General features: G+C 42.3%; 1 protein-coding gene across 5 annotated transcripts in view; it reads right to left on the reverse strand.

Annotated features, from left to right (window-relative positions):
• MCTP2 (multiple C2 and transmembrane domain containing 2) overlaps positions 1–21,108 on the reverse strand; it is a 263,087-nt gene that overhangs the window by 103,020 nt on the left and 138,959 nt on the right. For all 5 annotated transcript variants that reach the window (XM_055555682.1, XM_055555681.1, XM_055555683.1 and 2 more), the window contains exons 13-14: positions 9,131–9,233; positions 7,681–7,783 (exon numbers count right to left, since the gene is read on the reverse strand). In XM_055555682.1, the coding sequence (XP_055411657.1) occupies positions 7,681–7,783; positions 9,131–9,233 (206 nt within the window). The remainder of the gene's footprint in view (positions 1–7,680; positions 7,784–9,130; positions 9,234–21,108) is intronic.

A 21,108-nucleotide genomic window follows, 5' to 3' on the forward strand; every position in this document is an offset into this window, starting at 1 on the left:
TTTTTTAAAAAATCTCTTAAAAAGTTGAACAGAAGCAAAATCTATGGCAGGATGGCTCATTGTCCTGGATTGTTTCAATTCTGACTTGTACCTGAACACATGTATACGCTTTGAACAATTCACCACCATTAATATATTGATTTTAGAATATGAATTTTAAGGGAGCCAAGAGTTACCCAATATATTCACCCTTATTAAAAGATACATTGAATTCAGAACAGGTTCTTTATTTAATAGGCTGAGATGCACTTAGCACATTACCAATTTGAGAGAGAGCAAAAGTTGAAGTACTTTGAATACTTAACACTTAGACATTTTAAAATGTAGTCTGCATTTTCTCTGAAAGTTAAGTCAAATTTTAGTTTATAACCTGATTAAAGAAAATGTGAAATCACAAAAATTATGCACTCTAAGAAATACAATTTTTATTTTTAAACATGAGATAAGGTATGGTACTGGAGAAGACTCTTGAAGTCCAAGTCCCTTGGACAATAAGAAGATCAAACCAATCAATCCTAAAGGAAATCAACCCTGAATATTCACTGGGAGGACTGATGCTGAAGCAAAAGCTCCAATACTTTAGTCACCTGATGCAAAGAACTGAGTCATTGGAAAAGACCCTGATACAGGGAAAGACTGAAGGCAGGAAGAGAAAGGGATGACAGAGGATGAGATTGTTGGATGGCATCACTGACTCGATGGACATGAGTCTGAGCAAACTCTGGGAGTTGGTGATGGACAGGGAAGCCTGGCATGCTGCAGTCCACGGGGTCACAAAGAGTTAGACACAACTCAGCACATGAACAACAGCAAAGGTATTTTCAGGTACCGTTCCAAATCCTATAGAGATAATAGTGAAGCACCAACAAATCAATTTTTATGATTTTCTCTGATATTAAAAGAGCAGGGAAATAAATCCTTCTCCTAAGAGACACAGAACACAAAATTGGAGGGTTTTCTCTGTGATGCTTATTTCTGGAGTTGCAACCAATTCCTCTAGGAAGTATTCTTCCCCTATATCTTGCTTCACCCTAGAGCCATAACTTTCTTTCTAGCAAACTTCTGATATATCTATTCCAGGTCCATAGCCTTCAAGTAATCCCTGCTCAAAGAATAAGCCCCAAGCTCCCTCCACCCCTCACGAGCTGCATTTTCTTGCCTCCTTGTCCACACTGAGTGCTAGGCACCGTCAGCTACAAATTAGCACTTGTCAGGCACTTGCCAGGGCTTCTCTGGTGGCTTAGTTGTAAAAGAATCCACCTGCAAAGCAGAATACCTGGGTTTGATCCCTGGCTCAGGAAGATCCCCTGGAGAAGGAAATGGCAACCCACTCCAGTACTCTTGCCTGGAAAATCCCATGGACAGAGGAGCCTGGTGGGCTACAGTCTATGGGGTCTCAAAGAGTCGGACACAACTGCAACTTAGCAAATAAAACCACCACCATCATGGCGCCTGCATCTTAGCAAATAAACCACCACCACCATGGCGTCTGCAATCTAACAGAAGGATTAAATCATGTGCAGCTGCTGGTGGTTTTCAACACCCCTGGAAGGAGTTCAGGGTGGAGAACAGAAATGAGGCACTCTGTACTCAGGGAAAAATTGGCAGAACAGGTCTTCAGATAGTGAGAAATTTCCAGGAGCTGATTTTATGAGCCTAATTCTTGCAGCTCCTCCTATCTAGAAAAGCACTAAAGTCTGTCACAGTGATGACTGCTCCTCGAAACTATCAGAAACCTCTGCAAAAATATTGCATTTGATTGCATGAACTCTCCCTTCACCAAAATCACATATATACTGACTGTCCCCCTACCTCTTTGGAGCACTTTATCAGGGCTGTCTGAAATGCTGTCTCCCAGGCTATGGTCCTCATTTTGCTCCCAAATAAAACTTAACTTGCAACTCTCACAAAAAAAGGACATCAAGGCAGTACATTGTCACCTTGCTTATTTAACTTATATGCAGAGTACATCATGTGAAATTCTGGGCTAGATGAATCACAAGCTGGAATCAAGATTGCTGGGAAAAATATCAACAATCTCAGATATGCAGATGATATCACTTTAATGGCAGAATGTGAAGAGGAACTTAAGAGCCTCTTGATGAAAGTGAAAGAGGAAAGTGAAAAAGCTGGCTTAAAACTCAACGTCCAAAAAACTAAGATTATGACATCCAGTCCTATCACTTCATGGCAAATAGGAGGGAAAAATAAGGAAACAGTGTCAGATTTCATTTTCTTGGTCTCCAAATAATGTGGACAGCAACCGCAGCCACAAAATTAAAAGATGCTTGCTCCTTGGAAGAAGAGCTATGTCAAACCTAGACTGTGTTTTAATAAGCATCACTTTGCTGACAAAGGTCCAAATATTCAAAGCTATGGTTTTTCCAGTAATCATGTATGGATGTGACAGTGGGACCATAAAGAAGGCCGAGTGCTGAAAAACTGACGCTTTAAAACTGTGGTGCTGGAAGAAGACTCTTGAGAGTCCCCTGGACTGCAAAGAAATCAAACCAGTCCATCCTAAAGGATATCAACTCTGAATGTTCATTGGAAAGACTGATGCTGAAGCTGAATCTCCAGTACTTTGACCACCTGACGTGAAAAGCTGACTCACTGGAAAAGACCCTGACGCTGGGAAAGACTGAAGGCAGCAGGAGAAGAGGGCAACAGAGATGGTTGGATGGCATCACCGACTCAATGGACATGAGTTTGAGCAAACTCAGGGAGATAGTGATGGACAGAGAAGCCTGCCATGCTGCAGTTCACGGGGTCACAAAGAGTGGGACATGACTTAGCGACTGAAGAACAACAACTCACATCGTGAATTCTTTTTTTAAGTCAGCAGCACCAAGGCTGCTCTTTGCTTCCAGACTGCAGCCTCTCCTTTGGCCCTCTCTTTCTCTGGTCAGGCTCTGCTTGGAATGGCCTTCATTCTACCTCATCCAGCTGTCCCTATCAACACTCTACTCCTTCTTGGCCAGCCCAGACACCCTGCTTCCTGAAGTCATCCCAAAGTTAAATTCAGCCCTTTCACCATGCATTTTCCTGTTCTCTTTATATGGCACCTAACATTTCAGGTCTTTAATGTTTGCCTCATGGACATTACCCACAACATCCAAGTCTTTAACTCTGTGTCCCACCTGAATACCCGCCCTCTACCTCCATTGTGCTGAGCCTAGTGGTTGCACAAAACAGATATTGGTTATTGCTTTTGGCACAATATTTACTTAACAGCTACTCATTATAGCAGCATATCCTCCTCTTAGGATGGCTCCTAGATGAGATTTCTTAATTCACACCTAGCCTTACTACTTCCCAGCTACAGGAGTCTTTCCTTGCCTCAGTCTCCTCATTTGTAAATGGGTGTAATAATAAAGCATGCCTCATTAGATTGTCACAGAATTAGCAATATGCCATATGGTAAGTGCACAGCACAGTGCTATCTAGGTAAGCTTTGCTCACAGAAATTAAATAAAGAAAAAACCTAGAGCTAAATACATACATTTTAAAACACACCCTCTAAACCACAAGTTAGAATTCTTTTAAAATAATTATAAACACTGAAAACTATCAAAATGAATACTATAAATTAAAAAATAAAATGAGCAATGAAATAAAATTTGCTGATTACAGATACTGAGGGTCATGGCCTTGCTTTCTACTGCATTTATACTTTCACTTTAGGTAGGGGATCAATTGATTTGGAGAAGGTATGTTGCAGGTGTATCAGGAAGAGCCACACAGATCCTGTATAAAGTATGATCACTTCCCAAACTATTGGTCAAAGCACTGGAAATAAATCTGAACTGAAACACCACTGAACAGTGGTGGCTGAAATGTCTTATTCAGCTCAACGTCTCTGGGCCCCTGAAGTCCCTAAGGGGAAAGCGGCTTGGGCCACCATGCAGATCTGGGCATTTTTCTCCACATGCTACATTTGTATAGAAACATGCAGTATAAACCAAATGAAGTACTCCCCAGCTAGAAACCTCCCAGTAGTTTTGTTACCACTAAAGAAGAGCCAGAGTTCTTCTACCTCTACAGCTTCGGGGTCTCACAAGGTCTTCTCACACGCCACCCCATCCCCCATCCTTTCCTATCCCACATCTGCTGTTCCCTACTCCATTCTATCTACACTGTCCACTCTGCTATTTTTGGAATCTGACAGCCAACGCCTGGCCTGGAGCCTTTGAACTTGAAGATTTCCTGCCTGAAATCTCCCCACATATCCCCTTCCTCACCTACTGAAGCTCTCTCCAATGTTCCCTGTCCAGTGATGCCCTCCCCGCCCAGATCACAGAGAACTGCATCCCTTCCCCACACACATCCTCTACAAGGCTCCTCCCCCTGCTTAATTTTCTACATAGCACTTTTCACCAGCTAAGTGCATGAAAGTTTTAGTTGCACAGTGGTGTCTGACTCTTTGCAACCCCATGCATTGTAGCCCACCAGGCTCCTCTGACCATGGGATTTTCCAGCCAAGAATACTGGAGTGGGTAGCCATGCCCGTTTCCAGGGGATATGCCTGACCCTGGGATTACACCTAGGTCTGTCTCCTGCACTGCAGGCAGATTCCTTACTGTCCGAGCCACCAGGGTAGTCCCTAACCTACTGTCTAGCGCTTTTGTTGATGTTGTTCTGGTTTGAATATTGCCTCTTATAATCCAAAGATAAGTGCCAAAAGAGGCGATTGCTTCACTGTGGTTGTTGTTAGCACACTACAACCTACAATTCTTGGCACACACTGAACACTTATGATAGATATTTATCAAACAAATGAATACTTACATTGCAGGGCAGCTTATCAACAACCTGAAAAAACTTAAGCGGACTGGGGACTTGCATTCATTGAAATCAAATGAATCACTCTATCGCAGATCACTCTATCTTGTATTTTGAAGGCTATAGTTTGGAAACTATTAATTTACATCAATGGTTCTGATTCTGCCCCAGAACATTTGGGAATGTCTGCACAGACATATTTGTTATCACAATAGTGATGGGTGGATGGGTACAACTGATATCTAGTGGATAGAGATCAGGGATGCTGTTAAACTTCCTACAACGCATAGGCAAGTCTCAGCCAAGAATGATCCATCCAGCAATGTCAGAGGTGCTAAGGTTGAAAAATCCTAAATCTGATTTCTGAAGGGCTTCCCCAATGGTTCAAGCAGTAAAGAGTCTGCCTGCAATGCAGGAGACACAGGAGATACAGGATCGATCCCTGGGTCTGGAAGATCCCCTGGAGAATCTGAAGTGAGCTGAATGGCAACCCACTCTAGTAGTCTTGTCTGTAAACTCTGATTTAGCCAGAGGTAATTTCTTAGATCTAACTCCACAGCATACAGTGATTGTACATTACAAGGGAAGGAGGAAAGAAAGTTGGGTTAACTTGTTGGTATTCTAGAAAGACAGAATGCACGAAATGTTAATAAATGAAACAGAGGGAGTTTAATAAAGATACGAAGTAGTGTTCACCCAGGCTTCCCTGGTGGCTCAACGGTAAAAAATCTCCCTGCAATGCAGGAGACCCAGGAGACACAGGTTTGCTTCCTGGCTCAGGAAGATCCCCTGCAGAAGGAAATAGCAACCCACTCCAGTATTCTTTGTGGAAAATTCCAGGACAGAGGAGCCTGGGGGTCTGTATTCATGGAGTCGCAAAGTGTCGACTGAGTAACTGAACGTGAGCATGAGTGTTCACCCCTCAAGGGATCCAATATGCTACTAAGGATTTACCTATTAAAACAAGAAAGGAAATGTCCAAAATACATTAGAGGAAAAAGGATACTAAATTCTAAAGAAGAGCCCTGCCTTCCTGTACTTTTAGACGTCTTTAAAAATTGTACCCCATGTTCTTATCACATAAAGTCTTCCAGGAATAACTGACAAAGTTGTAATAAAAAAAGGAGGGGAGTCCCAAATCACTGAGTCCTCTCTGAGAGCTGGCATGGCCGGCGGCTGACGGCTCAGAACAGTTGGCAGCAGCCGGATCTACAAGGGAACAGCTGCTCCACCACACTCTTCAAGTCACATCAGGGATATGAGAATTCGGGGAGAAATTAACCAAGCAATCAAAAAGGAAAAGAGATACTGAGAGGTGCAGTGCTCCCCGCTCTGTAAACACCACATGAGCTGGTCTAATCTCGGGGATAAATTACAGACTGCTCTAACACATGCTAAGAGCTGTGGGGAAATAAGTCTTTGGGAAGGAAAAAATAAATCCTTCTTGCCTGATAAAGGTCATAACAATTCTAGCATATACTGTACGAATGGCTGGATGAAAAACTGAAATTCCGTCCTCTGGCTGCTGCTGCTAAGTGGCATCAGTCGTGTCTGACTCTGTGCGACCCCATAGATGGCAGCCCACCAGGCTCCCCCGTCCCTGGGATTCTCCAGGCAAGAACACTGGAGTGGGTTGCCATTTCCTTCTCCAATGCATGAAAGTGAAAAGTGCAAGTGAAGTCGCTCAGTTGTGTCCAACTCTTCGTGACCCCATGGACTGTAGCCCACCAGGCTCCTCCATCCATGGGATTTTCCAAGCAAGACTACTGGAGTGGGGTGCCATTTCCTTCTCCAGGGGATTTTCCCAACCAGGGATCGAATCTGTGTATCTGTGTCTCCTGCATTGCAGGCAGATTCTTTACCACTGAGTTACCTAGGAAGCCTACCTTTTAATGGGACTATCAAAACAGTTATCTTTCTCCAAGAGAGTCTCTCTGCTTTCTTTCACAAATTATTTTTGAAGACTGAAAACAAATAAGACTGCCAAAAAGGCCTACCCAGTGGCTCAGTGGTAAAGAACCTGCCTGCAGTGAGGGAGATGCAAGATCGATCCCTGGCTCGGGAAGATCTACTGGAGGAGGAAATAGCAACCTGTTCCAGTATTCTTGCTGGGAAAATTCCACGGAGAGGAGCTTGGCGGGCTACAGTCCATGGGGTCTCAAAGAGTCAGACACAACTGAGTGACCGAACACACACACACAAAGGCAAACAACTTTTGAGAAAATGGTCTTTAGTAGAATTGAGAACAACTGTGTAATTACCAGCAAGTAATCTTTGAAGAAATGGGCAGGAAGAAGGTAATAAAGAAGAATATGTGTGTTTTTCATTCAATAGAAAATCAGTCATAGATGCGTGTTCCCAAAAACCAAAGTGAAACGTCTATCTCAAGATGGAAAGAGCTGGGGTGGATTGAGAGACTAGTCAAAATATCTCGGTTGGTTAAATCAATATGGAATTGGCACACACAGAGAGAAATTATGTGACTTTACACTGCAAATTACTGAAAGTATTGGAGAAGGATAAGGAATAAAACAGTTGTTTCCTGCTATAGCTGGGGGGAGCGGGTGCATCCCAGGTGGTGCTAGTGGTAAAGAACCCACCTGCTAACACAGGAAACATAAGAGACGCAGGTTCCATCCCTGGCTCGGAAAGGTCCTCTGAAGGAGGGCATGGCAACCTACTCCCGTATTCCTGCCTGGAGAATCCCATGGACAGAGAAGCCTGGTGGGCTACAGTCCATAGCGTGGCACAGGGTCAGACACAGCTAAAGCAACTTAGCACAGCGCAGCACACAGCTTTCCCCCTCCGCAGACTGACAAAGACAACACAATTCTAGATCACAGAAACTTGTCAAATGCAAAATGATTCACACATTGTGTATTAATGAAGGTAACTTACTGACAGCAAGGGAATGGCAACTTTTCCAAGAAAATCAGGAGGTTTATCTCCATCTTCATCAAACACTGTCACTTCCAAAACATCATGGATATCTTTAATGGGACTGAAACAAGAAACACACCATGAATTAGATACAAAAACACACAAGTGAAGGCTGTTCCATGAAGATCTGAAAACACATTTTCACTAATTAAGTCTGTATGTCCTCGGAGTATAAAACTACCATTTAATTAAATTCCAAAAATTAAATCAAACTGACTGTATTCCCAAACCTTCCATCAGCGAAGATTCAGGCATCCATATGGAAAAAAAAAGTCAACTTTTTTACTATGACATTTCCATGTATATGTGTACTCAGGGGCAGGACTGTTAAAGAAAAAGAATAAAGAAAGAGAACAGGGGATAGAATAAGGACGACAAAGTGACTTCCAGATGAGAAGAGCAAAAATAAGACTTTCTTTACTTTAATGAATTTCCTTTAAAAAACAAAGGTGGTCAAAATCACTATTTCCCAAGATCCCCTGAAAGCATCCTATTGTTGAAACACAAAATACTAAAAGGCCATGCATATTCACTTGTTTATAAATTTTTCAATGTCGACCAGAGCCAGACATCAGCTATAATGCAAACACGGAGCCATGGTCATTGGCAAGGTGTTGACCAAACAAGAGACTCTTGCAAGCCTGGTTAGCACAGTTAACCTCTTCTCGTAGGTCCCCATAAACGTTCTGCTTGGGAGCCACCAATTCATATTCACAACAAACTATATTATTTTAGCTACAGGCACAGAGAAAGCATTCCTCAGTGTTGTGAGGCTGTGTGGCACCATTTCACCCAGATTCAACACTGGGTGAGCCTCCCTTTGATGGCCAGGTGCCTTGGAATCTAAAGCAACTAGCAAGATATCCAGCTTCCTAAACACCTGAATCTAAAAAGTGGGCATCACTATAGAGTAGGTCATTCAGATAAGCTGGAACACAAGGGGCCTTGGGGAGTCTTTGAGGAATCACACATAATCTGTATGCTCCAAAAGCCTTCGGCAGAATGCAAGTCCTCTGATTTTAAAATACTGCTGTATGATATAAGCTCCTTGAATTTAAGACACGTCTACATTTGTAATTTCCTTTAACCCAGGAATGAATTAGTCTGGATATATGGAAGCTTTCTTCTACTCACAGATTAATTGAGTCACTAAGAGACCTACTTTACAAATGCCTCCTATAACACTCTCTTGCAGTTCCAAACGGTCTCTTCTATTATTAACACTATACTCTATAAAATGAAAGCATAAAAGGTTTTCAGAAGGAGAAAAACAATAAAATTCCTTCTTTGCCCATAAAAATGGACAGAAAGTTCCACTCAAGAGCCCTAGACTGCCCCATACATATCAGGGATAATTGGTCTCTGAGTTAAAGCTGCTCTTTGATATTCCAGGGGCTAAAGTACTTACAATGTAAAAACTTTGTTCCACTCAGGGTTGAGGTTTTTGTAAATGGTATGTGTCTGAAGTCGGTCATTTCCTAACTCCAACAAGCAAAAGGGATCGCTCTTCCCTGCAAAGAGAAAATGGACAAGGGTCAGAAACAAAGGAATCTCCATGATCAGAGGCAAATGAGTCTCAAAAGTGACAGAGGCAAAATGAACAAAAATCATGCAGTTTTTTTTTTTTTTCAATTGCTATTCAATCCTAAAGAAAACCAATCCTGAATATTCATTGGAAGGACTGATGCTGAAGTAAAGCTACAATACTTTGGCCATGTGATGCACACAGTGGGTCACTGAAAAAGATGCTGATGCTGGGAAAGATTGAGGGCAGGAGAAGAAGGCGGCGACAGAGGACCAGACGGTTAGATAGCATCATCGACCCAATGGACACGAGTTTAAGCAAGCTCCGGGAGACGGTGAAGGACAGGGAAGCCTGGCATGATGCAGTCCATAGAGTTTGAGTCGGACATGACTGAGTGACTAAACAAAAACAATATTATTTAAAAAAAAATTATTTTATATTGGAGTTGATTTATAATGTTGTATTAGTTTCCATATATCACAGTGATTCAGCTATACATATATCTACTCTTTTATAGATTCTTTTCCTATTTAGGTTATTACAGAATATTGAGTCCCCTGTGCTACACAGCAGGTCCTTCCACTCCAGTACCCTTGCCTGGAAAATCCCATGGACGGAGGAGCCTGGTAGGCTGCAGTCCATGGGGTCACTAAGAGTCAGACATGACTGAGCGACTTCACTTTCACCTTTCACTTTCATGCATTGGAGAAGGAAATGGCAACCCACTCCAGTGTTCTTGCCTGGAGAATCCCAGGGACGGGGGAGCCTGGTGGGCTGCCGTCTATGGGGTCGCACAGAGTTGGACACGACTGAAGTGACTTAGCATAGCATAGCATAACAGTGTATATATGTTAATGCTAAATGCCTAATCTATCCCTCCCTTTACCTCAATCCCTTTGGCAACCCTAACTTTGTTTTCTAAGTCTGTGAGTCTGTTTCTGTTTTGTAAATAAGTTCATTTGTACCGTTTCTTAAGATTCCACATATTATAGTAATACAATTGTGCTAGCTGGTAAAGAACAGACTTGTATTTGCCAAGCGGGAAGATGAGAGAAGAACAATGTGGGAGTTTGGGGTTAGCAGATGCAAAGTATTATACACAGGATGGATAAACAAGGTTCCCGTGCAGAGCACAGAGAACTATATTCAATATCCTGTGATAAACCATAATAAGAAAGAGTATGAAAAAGAGGAGTATGAAACAGCATGAAAAGATGACTATAGGTATAACCATCACTTTGCTGTACAGCAGAAATTAATATGGCATTGTAAATTAACTATACTCCAATAAAAAAAAAAAAAAAAAGCTGTGCTTGCTGAAAGATCAAAGGTGAGCCTCTTTTTTTAGCAAGCCCTGTAAACTCTGCATGGGAAAGCCAGGTGTCAGGGAACTTACAGGGCTGGGACTGACATGCACCCCAGACGCGGAGCAACGGCAGCACAGGATTCACAAGAGCAGGTGTCGACGCGGCACGTGACGGGGCCCACGTTTGTGTTTCGTTTGAAAACAGAAGCACATATCTGTTTCCTTTCTAAATTCTCTTTGAGTGAATATAATTACTCATCTACAATTGGAAGTCTATGATAACTGACATGCTTCTACAGGGTGATGAGAAAAATGAGAAAAAGTATAATCACGGCTATTTTGGGGGCTCAACGATAAACAATCTCCCAATCTCTGGGTTGGGAGGATCCCCTGGAGGAGGAAATGGCAACCCATTCCGGTATTCTTGCCTGGGAAATCCCATGGATAGAGGAGCCTGGAGAGCTACAGCCCATGGTGTAGCAAGAGTCGGACACAACTCAGCAACTAAACCACCACCATGATGGCTATTTAGCAGTTAAAACTCTGCTCTGGAATTGAGTGGCCATACACACATCTGATCTGAGATAGTCAGTAAATTACGAAAATACACATGGGACACTTTTGGTGCTCAGAGACATGCAGAAGTCTAATTTCCCAAGGTAAATTCAAAGTTTTTAATCTTAAAAAATAACGAGGCTAAACCTTTACTTCTCCCATCTCACTTCTTTTTCCATCTTACCTCATACAGCATCCAAAAGGAAAAAAAAATATATTAGAAAAACTAGAATTCAAAGGGGAACCCAGACAGTGACCATGTAAGAAGTCTCTCCCCTTTTGTTCAGCTTGACAGAGGGATCTAGAGAACCATCAGGGTCTCTTACATCCACAGGATGTGAACACATGGCCTGACTCTGCACACACAGGCGCTCTATAAAGCAGTGTGTACTGAATTAATTGGGGGCATAAAGACAGATGTACCTCCAACGAATGGCCGAGGAATCCAGACCAAGGCCTAACACGGACACTACTCGGGTCACATGACCTACTGGCTTACCATTCAGGCCACTGAACCTACATTCAATGGACTTAATAACGAGGGGCTCTGAGGTGCTGCACATCCTTAGAGAGACACGTGTGCAGACACTTGCATGAAGATATTTCAAAAACAGAAGACAAGAAGAGCAGCTGCCTGGCTAAGAGTCAGCTTTAACAGGATATTCCATTCAGCTGACTAGTGGTCTGGACACTTATATGACTGGCCAGACCTTTTAAGCCAAGACTATTATCTCAGTGGCCAGTAGACGGGGATCGAGCTGCGGACACAAATGAATGTGTTGGGGTTGTCAGTTACAAGCAGTGGAAAGGATCCCTTACTAAACTTAGCAGCAAAGGAATTTGTCAAAATAATAGCAAACAGCTCTCAGGATCAGTCAATCCTAAAGGAAATCAACACTAAATATTCATTTAGAAGGGCTTTACGTTGAAGTTTAAGCTCCAGTACTTTGGCCATCTGATGAGAAGAGCCAACTCACTGGAAAAAGACTGAGATGCTGGAAAAGATTGAGGGCAAAAGGAGGAGGAAGGCAGCAGAGGATGAGATGGTTGGATGGCATCACCAACTCAATGGAAATGACGTTGAGCAAACTCCAGGAGATAGTGGAGGACAGAGGAGCCTGGTCTGTGCTGTCCATGTGGTCTCAAAGAGTTGCACAGGACTAGTGACTAAACAACAACTCAGACTCGGTGCACAGACTGGAAACTCAGGTTTGAAGTTACTGGAAACCAAAGGCTGAGGGATACTCAGGCACAGAATCTCGGTCAATTTCTCTTCCCAGGAAAACTGGCCTCACAGAGATTTCTGATCCAAGCCCTAAATGTTATTGTTTATTTGCTTAGTCATGTCTAACTCTTTGCGGCTCCATTGGACTGTAGCCCACCAGGCTCCTCTGTCCATGGGATTCTCCAGCCAAGAATACCGGAGTGGGGTAGCCATTTCCTTCTCCAGGGACTCTTCATGACCCAGGGGTTAAACCCGCATCTCCTGCATTGCAAGTGGATTCTTTACTGCTGAGCCACCAGGGAGGCCCCCCTAAGTATAGCTGCTTCTAATATGCATTCTCCAAGCCTGCTTCTTTGCCTCACTTGATGGAGATATAAAGGGGCTGCCCTGCCTAACAAATCTCCATCTCCTAAATTTCAGGGCTCAGGAAGGGAGAACATACTGGCTTCCCACTGAATGAAAGCAAATCAGAATCCCTTCTCCAAAAGATACGAGAGAAGCACCCCAATCCTACAAGGGGTTTCAGATGTTGAGCAGCCCAAATCAAACACACACAAATCTATCTTCATTTTTAAAAAGTATTGCTTCTTTAAGAAGTTTTTTACTCAGACATAAAAAAGTGAGATAATGCCATTTGAAGCAACATGATGGCCCTAAGGATTGTAATATTAAGCAAAGTCAGATAGAGGAAGACAAATACCATATGATATCACTTCCATGTGGAATCTGAAAATACCATGCCAAATACCAAATGATATCACATATGATATCACTTATATGTGGAATCTGGAAAAATGATACATTTCATAATTTTCCTTTTTTTCATTATGGCCTTTTCTACCTAGAGAAGTTCCTTTGGTATCTGTTGTAAAGTTGGTTAAAAAAAAAAAAAAAAAGATACAAATGAACTTACTTGCCAAATAGAAATAGACTCACAGACATAGAAAGCAAATTTATGGTTACTCAAGGGGATGAAGTGGGGAGATAAATTAGGAGTCTGGGATTAACAGACGTACACTCTTTGTAGGTACGTTTGGTGCGTGCTCAGTCGCATCAGGGTCTTTGTGACCCCATGGACTGTAGCCTGCCAGGATCCTCTTTTCATGGGATTTTCCCGCAAGAATACTAGACAGGATTGTCATTTCCTCCTCCAGGAGATATTCCCGACCAAGGGATCAAACCTGTGCCTCCTGTATTACAGATGGTTTCTTTACCACTGAGTCATCTGGGAAGCCTATTCATACTAATGAATTAGATAACCAGCAAGGATCTACTGTAGAGCATAGAAACAATACTTTGCAATAATCTCTAATGGAAAAGAATCTGAAAAGGAATATATACACACACACACACGTGTGTGCGCACGTGCATGTGTGTGTGCACATGTGCACGTGTGCGTGTGTGTGTGTGTGTGTAACTGAATCATTTTGCGGTGGACCTGAGAGTAACACAACATGGTAAATTAACTATACTTGAATTTTTTTAGAAAGGCAGGTCTTCCTCTGGGGCTGTGTCTCACAGGGTACAGGGTGGGGTTTCGGTGGGGAGGTACCTGACATAAAAAAGTGAGATAACGCCATTTGATGCAACATGATGGCCCTAAGGATTGTAATATTAAGCAAAGTCAGGAGAGAAGTCAGTGGAGTCAGTGGAGAAGTCAGAAGTCAGTGGAGAAGGTCATGACATCTCTTGAATAACTGTGAACTTGAAAGGACCCACATGCTCTTGGCTTAACACTCTGGTAGACGATGCTGAGCTCCTCAACCCAAACTGAAACAGCTACTTAACCGTCCGTCAGACTGTTGGGAGGTGTCAGGGCTGCTTCTCCAGAGACACTGACGTGACATTCCGTCAGTGCTGGCTCGGGGAAAGCCATCTGACATTTGCACTGAAAGCCCTGGGATCCCCCAGCAGGGAGTCAGGGGCCTGGCCTGCACAGGTGGGCTGAGTCCTGCCTGCCCCGCTCTCGACACACTCTGCTGTCCCAGGTAATGAGCAACAGACTTCATTCCAGGAACTGGGAGCTTCAGTTGTGCCTCTGGGGAAGACACTGCGCCGACTCTCTGACTCTCTGAAGATAATCCCGTCAAAGCTCATTAAAATGCTGCATTTATTAATATTCCAGGAGAAACAGGCAGAGATGAGGAAAAAGAAGTAAAGACATTAGAACATCTATAGAGTAATGCATGCACACTTTAGGACTGATTTTTTGCCCTTCAAAGATTCCAGATAGACCTTCCCTGGTGGCCCAGTGGTTAAGGCTCTGCCTTCCAATGAAGGGGGTGTGGGTTCAATCCCCAGTCAGGGAACTAAGATCCCATGTACCACAGGGTATGGCCAAAAAAATTAAAAATAAACAGGTAAGTAAATAAAATTTAAAAAAGAAGATTCCAGACAGATGGGGACTTTCAGTAAAATTTAAACAGTATTTTTATCTGATCATGATAAAATGATCTCCCATCACAAATGAAATATCCAAATGTTTCGCAAGAGAACCAAGCAAACAGTACCAGGCAAAAGGACATAGCTATACTTGGGCCCGCCCTCTTGTTCTTTGCTCCCCCTGTTTTTACAGGTAAAACACCCAGATGACCTCTTCTGCATCCACACGCCAAGTCACCTTGACACGGCTACACCTGGTGATTCAGATTCACGGCGGTGTTTCAGCGCCTTGCTCGCAACAGCCTTTGCTATTTTCAAACGGCATGTTAAAATCCATTTGTATTCCTCCAACAGCAAGTGGAGGTTTCACGTTTAAATAATTTTACCTTTATATCAGTTACAGAAGTTGATTGACAAGCAATAAAAAGTATTTGAGAGGTCATATCATTCATCGGGCAAATATTTATTAAACTCCCATTCTGCACTTGGCACTGAACCAGGCCCTGATGTACATGGACCACCAAGTCATTACCTTCAGGGAACTCTCAGAATAATCACGCTTTTCAGCAAATGTCACCTTTTCAGTGAAAACTTCCCTCACACCCTCTGCCAGCGGACTGAGCCATTCTCCTCTGTGATCTCTGATTACATGTTGTCCTTATCTCCCTTCTATTGCTCATTTGTACATCTCTGTTCTATATTTAGCCCTGAATTTCATTTAAAGGACCCAATGCAGGCATAGCCAAAGTATGCATGGCCCCCCTCCGAAGAGTGTCCTGGCCCAGTGGGAGGAGGCAGCTGGGGACTTCGGAGCCAGGCTCTCCCAACTCCAGGTAAGAAACCATGCTTCATGCATTTCTCCTTTAATCCTCATGCCCATTCTATACGGTGAAGAGTATTTGTGCCATTTTCCAGATGAGGAAACTAAAGTTTAGAGACATTTAATTTATCTGGCTTAAGTCCAGAAAGATTTCACAGTGGAGGTGAATTCTGAGCAAGGTTTGGGAGGTGGCTGACTTGGCCAGCAGAAATGGGTAGGTCCTTGCTAAGGAGACAGGGAAAGATCAGAGCATTACATTCATTAAGCAGACAGACAGATAGATACAGAGAAAGATACAGTGATAGAGAGACAGATATACACAGATAGAAAGATACATACATACATACATGGGCATAGATATAGAACCCACCTGCCAATGCAGGAGATGTTAAGAGACCTGGGTTTGATCCCTGGGCCAGGAAGATCCCCTGGAGGAGGGCATGGCAACTCACTCCAGTATTCTTGCCTGGAGAATCCCATGGACAGAGGTCCATGGGGTTGCAAAGAGTCAGACATGACTTAAGTGACTTACCGTGCATACACAGATACAGACAGGGATAAACACACACACACACATACAGCTAAATAGTGGTGATCAGGAAGTGTAAGATACTGGTGGATAAAGGAAGAGATTGATTGGCTGGAAGCCTGGAAGACCATGACCAGAGCATTTTTTTTTAATTTATTTCTTTTTATTTATCTGGCAGCCAGGAACCACCACAGACTGTCAGTCAATACAAGGGGCAGGGCTAGAAGAAAGAATTTCTAGAAGAAGCTAATTTCTGAAGCTAATTGTGGCACATTATAGCCCAGGCTGGGGGTGCAGATAAGGGCAACAGCCACCCCAGACTTCATTTCCAAAATCCCTCCCTTCAGTTCCATCATCATCTCTAATCATTTGTTGATAAACCTTACTATCATGTACTGGAGCCAACTCTAGTGCTCATCCTGGAAATCTATGTTCTCTCACAACTTACCCACACCATCCATCCTGAGCTGACCCCGATCCTAAACCCTTTATCAAAGTTGGAGCATCTGTGCTCCATCCCTGAGCAGCACAGAGGTACGGGGCTCAGTCCTGCCTCTTATTCTGCATGTGGAATGGCTTCTCCCTGCAATGCTCTCCCAAAGCCCCACGCCTCTCCAAAAAAAATCAAAGACCAGCTAACCTCCAAGGCCTAGATCAAGATGTAGCATCTTCAAGGAACTTTCTTTGCCACCTTAACCTCCAGGGAGCTCCCCTCTCAACCTCCTATGATCATTTACTTTAGGTGTTATAATGCCATGTGCTATGATGTGCCTGCTCCTTCCTTCAACAAGTAACTTATGGTTTCCTAAAATGTGGAAAATACTGTGCTGGGCTCTGAGAGGGATTTTAACAGAAGAGAAAATCCTGATCTCTCTTTATTCTGGACCTAAATTTCATGGATTTCCTACTTTCCCAAGTGGGTTGCAAGCATCTCTGAACCAACTGATGGCCTCGGTGGCATCCTGCAGATGAGGGCCTGATCACTTCGCAGTGGTGGACGTCCAGCCAGAAGTGGGGACAGACAGGTCTCGCTTCAGACTGTGAAGTCCACAAAGGAAGGGGACAATTTTGCTGAGATGTTTGCTTAACTACATTTCTGATGTTGTAATATTCCAGCACAAACAGAGCTGAGAATTTTTCCTTCTAACTCTGTTCCCTGTGAGGGGCTTCCCTAGTGGCTCAGACTGTAGAGAATCTGCCTGCAATTCGGGAGACCTGTATTTGATCCCCAGGCTGGGAAGATCCCCTGGAGGAGGGAATGGCAACCCACTCCAGTATTCTCACTCAAGCTCCATGAAACAGCATTATCCGAATTTGCCTAACATCTCCCCATGATTCACTCTTGCACCTCCAAAATGCTTGCTCTACACAGCCACCAGAATAAACTAGTATTTAAGTTCATATGAGATCACATCACTTTCCTACTTAGAAAGATCTGTAATTTCTTCCCCTGGACCACATGTTCCTATATAATCCAGTCCCACCTAATACATTAGCCTTCTCACGCCTCAAGGTCACCGTCCTCTGTTCTCCAGTCTCACTCGCTTCTCACACGTCTTGGAAAAGCCCTGCAGGCTTGGAATGTGTTGTTCCCTCACTTGAAAACGCTTTTCCTTCATCTCTACTGTGTTAACTGCTCCTCATCCCTGATGTCTCAGCTACAACCTGCAGGAACACCAGACAGGTGTCCCTTTAATGAACCCTGACACCCTATTCTTGACCTTGACAGTAGCTCGGTCATTAGATACCACTGGGGGATTAGTAGTCACTCCATGTGATGGCGGTGATTAATTTCTCCCCCTGCACTGTGAAACCAGGGCCCAACACAGGCTCACACACAGGGGAGGTACATCGGCTGAATAAATAAAGATCTTACTAGGAACACAACCAGTAGAACAAGCTGTCAATTCACAGAGCACCACAAATGAACTGAACTCATTCACTCTCAAGGTGCCAGTAAGTTACACACAGCGGTATCTCCGGTAGACCTGCATCTATCGGAGCTAGATGCATTGACTCGAGTTCATGTTCCTTGGCAGACCATGAAAGCAGATGGCCTGCCAAGGCAGATTTGTGTCATTTTTGATGTGTTTCTTAAAAGATGGTCTTGATTTGGGCTCAGCTAGCCATGAGGTTCTCATGAATTAAGAGCATTAAATGACTATCGCTGAGCTTCCTAGAACTTGCAATTATAGTCAGTCCTTTGAAAACGGAGCATCTTTAAGAGGGGAGCTATTGTTATGAACACAACTTTAAAAAGCAGACAATGAACACAAACTACAAAACGGACATGTGATTTAAAAGTCCCAGTGAACAATAACTATAAGACTATTGCCCTTCTGATACAAGCAGTCTTATATTTCAAAAAATAAACCCCCAAAACAACAAAAAACATACTGTTATAATTTATAAAAACTACTCAAAAGTCAGTATTATAGCATATGGCTGGAATATTTCTCCTCTACAATATGGTATCTAACTGCAGTATTTTGGTCAACAGTTTCTAAAAACAGCACTTTTATGCACAACAAAAATTGATGAGCCCACAAATATATTTTATATCAATAAAACTATTATCCATATTACAAAATGTGAATAGAAGCACTAAACTGGTTTCAGAATGAGAATTTTCCTACCATGAAGCATATTTTTTCTATACTTTATCAGGCAATAAAACAGAAACAAAAAAAATCACAGAGTGGTAACTATAGATTTCCAAAAGTGTTGAAAAGCTATTGTGATTAGCAATGATTAACCAGTGATTAGCAATGCTGATATTTCCAACATTATTTAAAATTCAGTAAAATTATGAACAAAATATCAAGAAGACAGCCTGTGAAATTCCCCATGTCATCTACACTCTAGAAAAATAAATTTAACAAAGAATGGGAATAGCATTTAATGAGCATGTAATATGTGTTTAGTAAGCTCATTTAGGTTTTAACTTGTATGTTAAGTCACTTCAGTTGAGTCCAACTCTTTGCTATGGACCGTAACCTGCCAGGCTCCTCTTCCATGGGATTCTCCAGGCAAGAATACTGACATGGGTTGCCATTTCCTCCTCCAGGGGATCTTCCCAGGGATCAAACCTGCATCTCTTATGTCTCCTGCATTGGCAGGCGGGTTCTTTACCACTACCACCAACCAACTTAACTGTTAAAACACCCATGAGAAGCTAAAGGCTGAAGTGTACCCATGGCTAGAACGCGGTAGAAGCAAGATTTGCATACCTGTTTCTATACATCTTCTATACCTCAGTATGTTGTTGTTGTTGTTCATTCACTAAGTCATGTCTGACTCTTTACAACACCAGGCTTCCCGGTCCTGCACTGTCTCCTGGAGTTCGCTCAAACTCACGTCCATTGAGTGGGTGATGCCACTCAAGTTCAACCAAGTTATCCTTTGTTGTCTCCTTCTCCTCCCACCCTCAATCTTTCCCATAATATACAGGAATTAAAATGAAAGGCAGTTACCATAAAAATAAAGGACAAATCAAACAGGGACTAATCTTCATCTTCAATGAATGAACTGTTGAACTGAACACCAATTTATCCAAAGCATGAGTTGCAGTCTCTTGGGAAAGGATTAGGTACTTAAAGAAAGAATGAAGAATTTTACCAGCTGTGGTGAAGACTTAACCACTGGATCACCAGAAAAGTCCCTGAAACACAATTCTGGCCAGAAAATATTTCAGTCCCGTATTTTTCTATTTACCTATTAACTACTTGATTATCGTTTTATAGTCTATGAAAGAAACTCTGCATTGTTTTTGCTTGGCTTTTTTTAATTTCTTCTCTAAACAGCTGAGTTTTGAGTGAAGGATGTTGGTCTTGTTAAGCATTATAAACAGCTACACTCACCTTGAGTTTCAAAGTACAATTTATCATCTGTTTTCTGAATCAAGGCTATGGCCTTGTTTACTACAGAAGTACTGACATCAGACTGGATAACCTATTACTTAAAGATTTTAGGTTACATTGGGGCAAGGTGTTTGTGAGACAAATGCTTTAATAAAAATATCTGACAGGCTCTTGTATTAGAATAACTGCACATGGTTGTCCATATCTCATATTGGCTACAGAGAACATTAAAATATCCTTCACCAATTTTAGAGGGATGGGCTATAAGGGAAGTTAGATTACCTCCGATTCTTTAAGATAAAAGATCTTCTCACTTATATACAAATGTCAGACACACATATAAAATGCCAAGTTATAAATAAATTTAAATTAATACCGAGTAGGTTCAATCATACAATAAAAGTTTATCAAAGATTTATCAAAGATTTGAGTTAGTTTGAAAAAGTTATAAATTTTTTTTATACTTTAGAACACTGAAGTCTTTATCTTTTGTAAATATCTTAACATTGGTAACTTGTAGATTTAGTTATTAATATCTTATAACATTTGGAAGGTTGCACTAATTTTTATCTTTATATAAAAAGTTAAATTTATAATAGCAAAGAAATTCACCTCAGTGAATGTACATATATCATATATATATATCATATCATATATATATATATGATATATAAATAATATATCATGTATATATATATATAGGGCTTCCTGGGTGGCTCAGTGGTAAAGAATCTGCCTGCAATGCAGGAAATGCAGGTTTGATCCATGGATCAAGAAGATCCCCTAGAGGAAGGCACAGCAACCCACTCCAGTATTCTTGCCTGGAGAATTTCATGGACAGAGGAGCCTGACGGGCTACAGTCCACAGCGTCATGAAGAGTCAGATGCAACTGAAGCGACTTAGCACATACACACACACACTTCTATACATGGTGTGTATATATGTGTATATATATATATATATATATATATATATGATATATTACATATAAGGGCTTCCCTAGTTGCTCAGATGGTAAAGAATCTGCAATGTAGGCACTGTTATGCAGGAGACCTGGGTTTGATCCCTGGGTAGGGAAGATACCCTGGAGGAAATGGCAACTTACTCCAGTATTGTTGCCTGGGAAATCTCATGGACAGAGGAGCCTGGTGGGTTACAGTCTATGGGGACTGCAGCATCAGAA

Source organism: Bubalus kerabau, chromosome 19, assembly GCF_029407905.1.
Source record: "Bubalus kerabau isolate K-KA32 ecotype Philippines breed swamp buffalo chromosome 19, PCC_UOA_SB_1v2, whole genome shotgun sequence".
Taxonomy (NCBI): domain Eukaryota; kingdom Metazoa; phylum Chordata; class Mammalia; order Artiodactyla; family Bovidae; genus Bubalus; species Bubalus kerabau.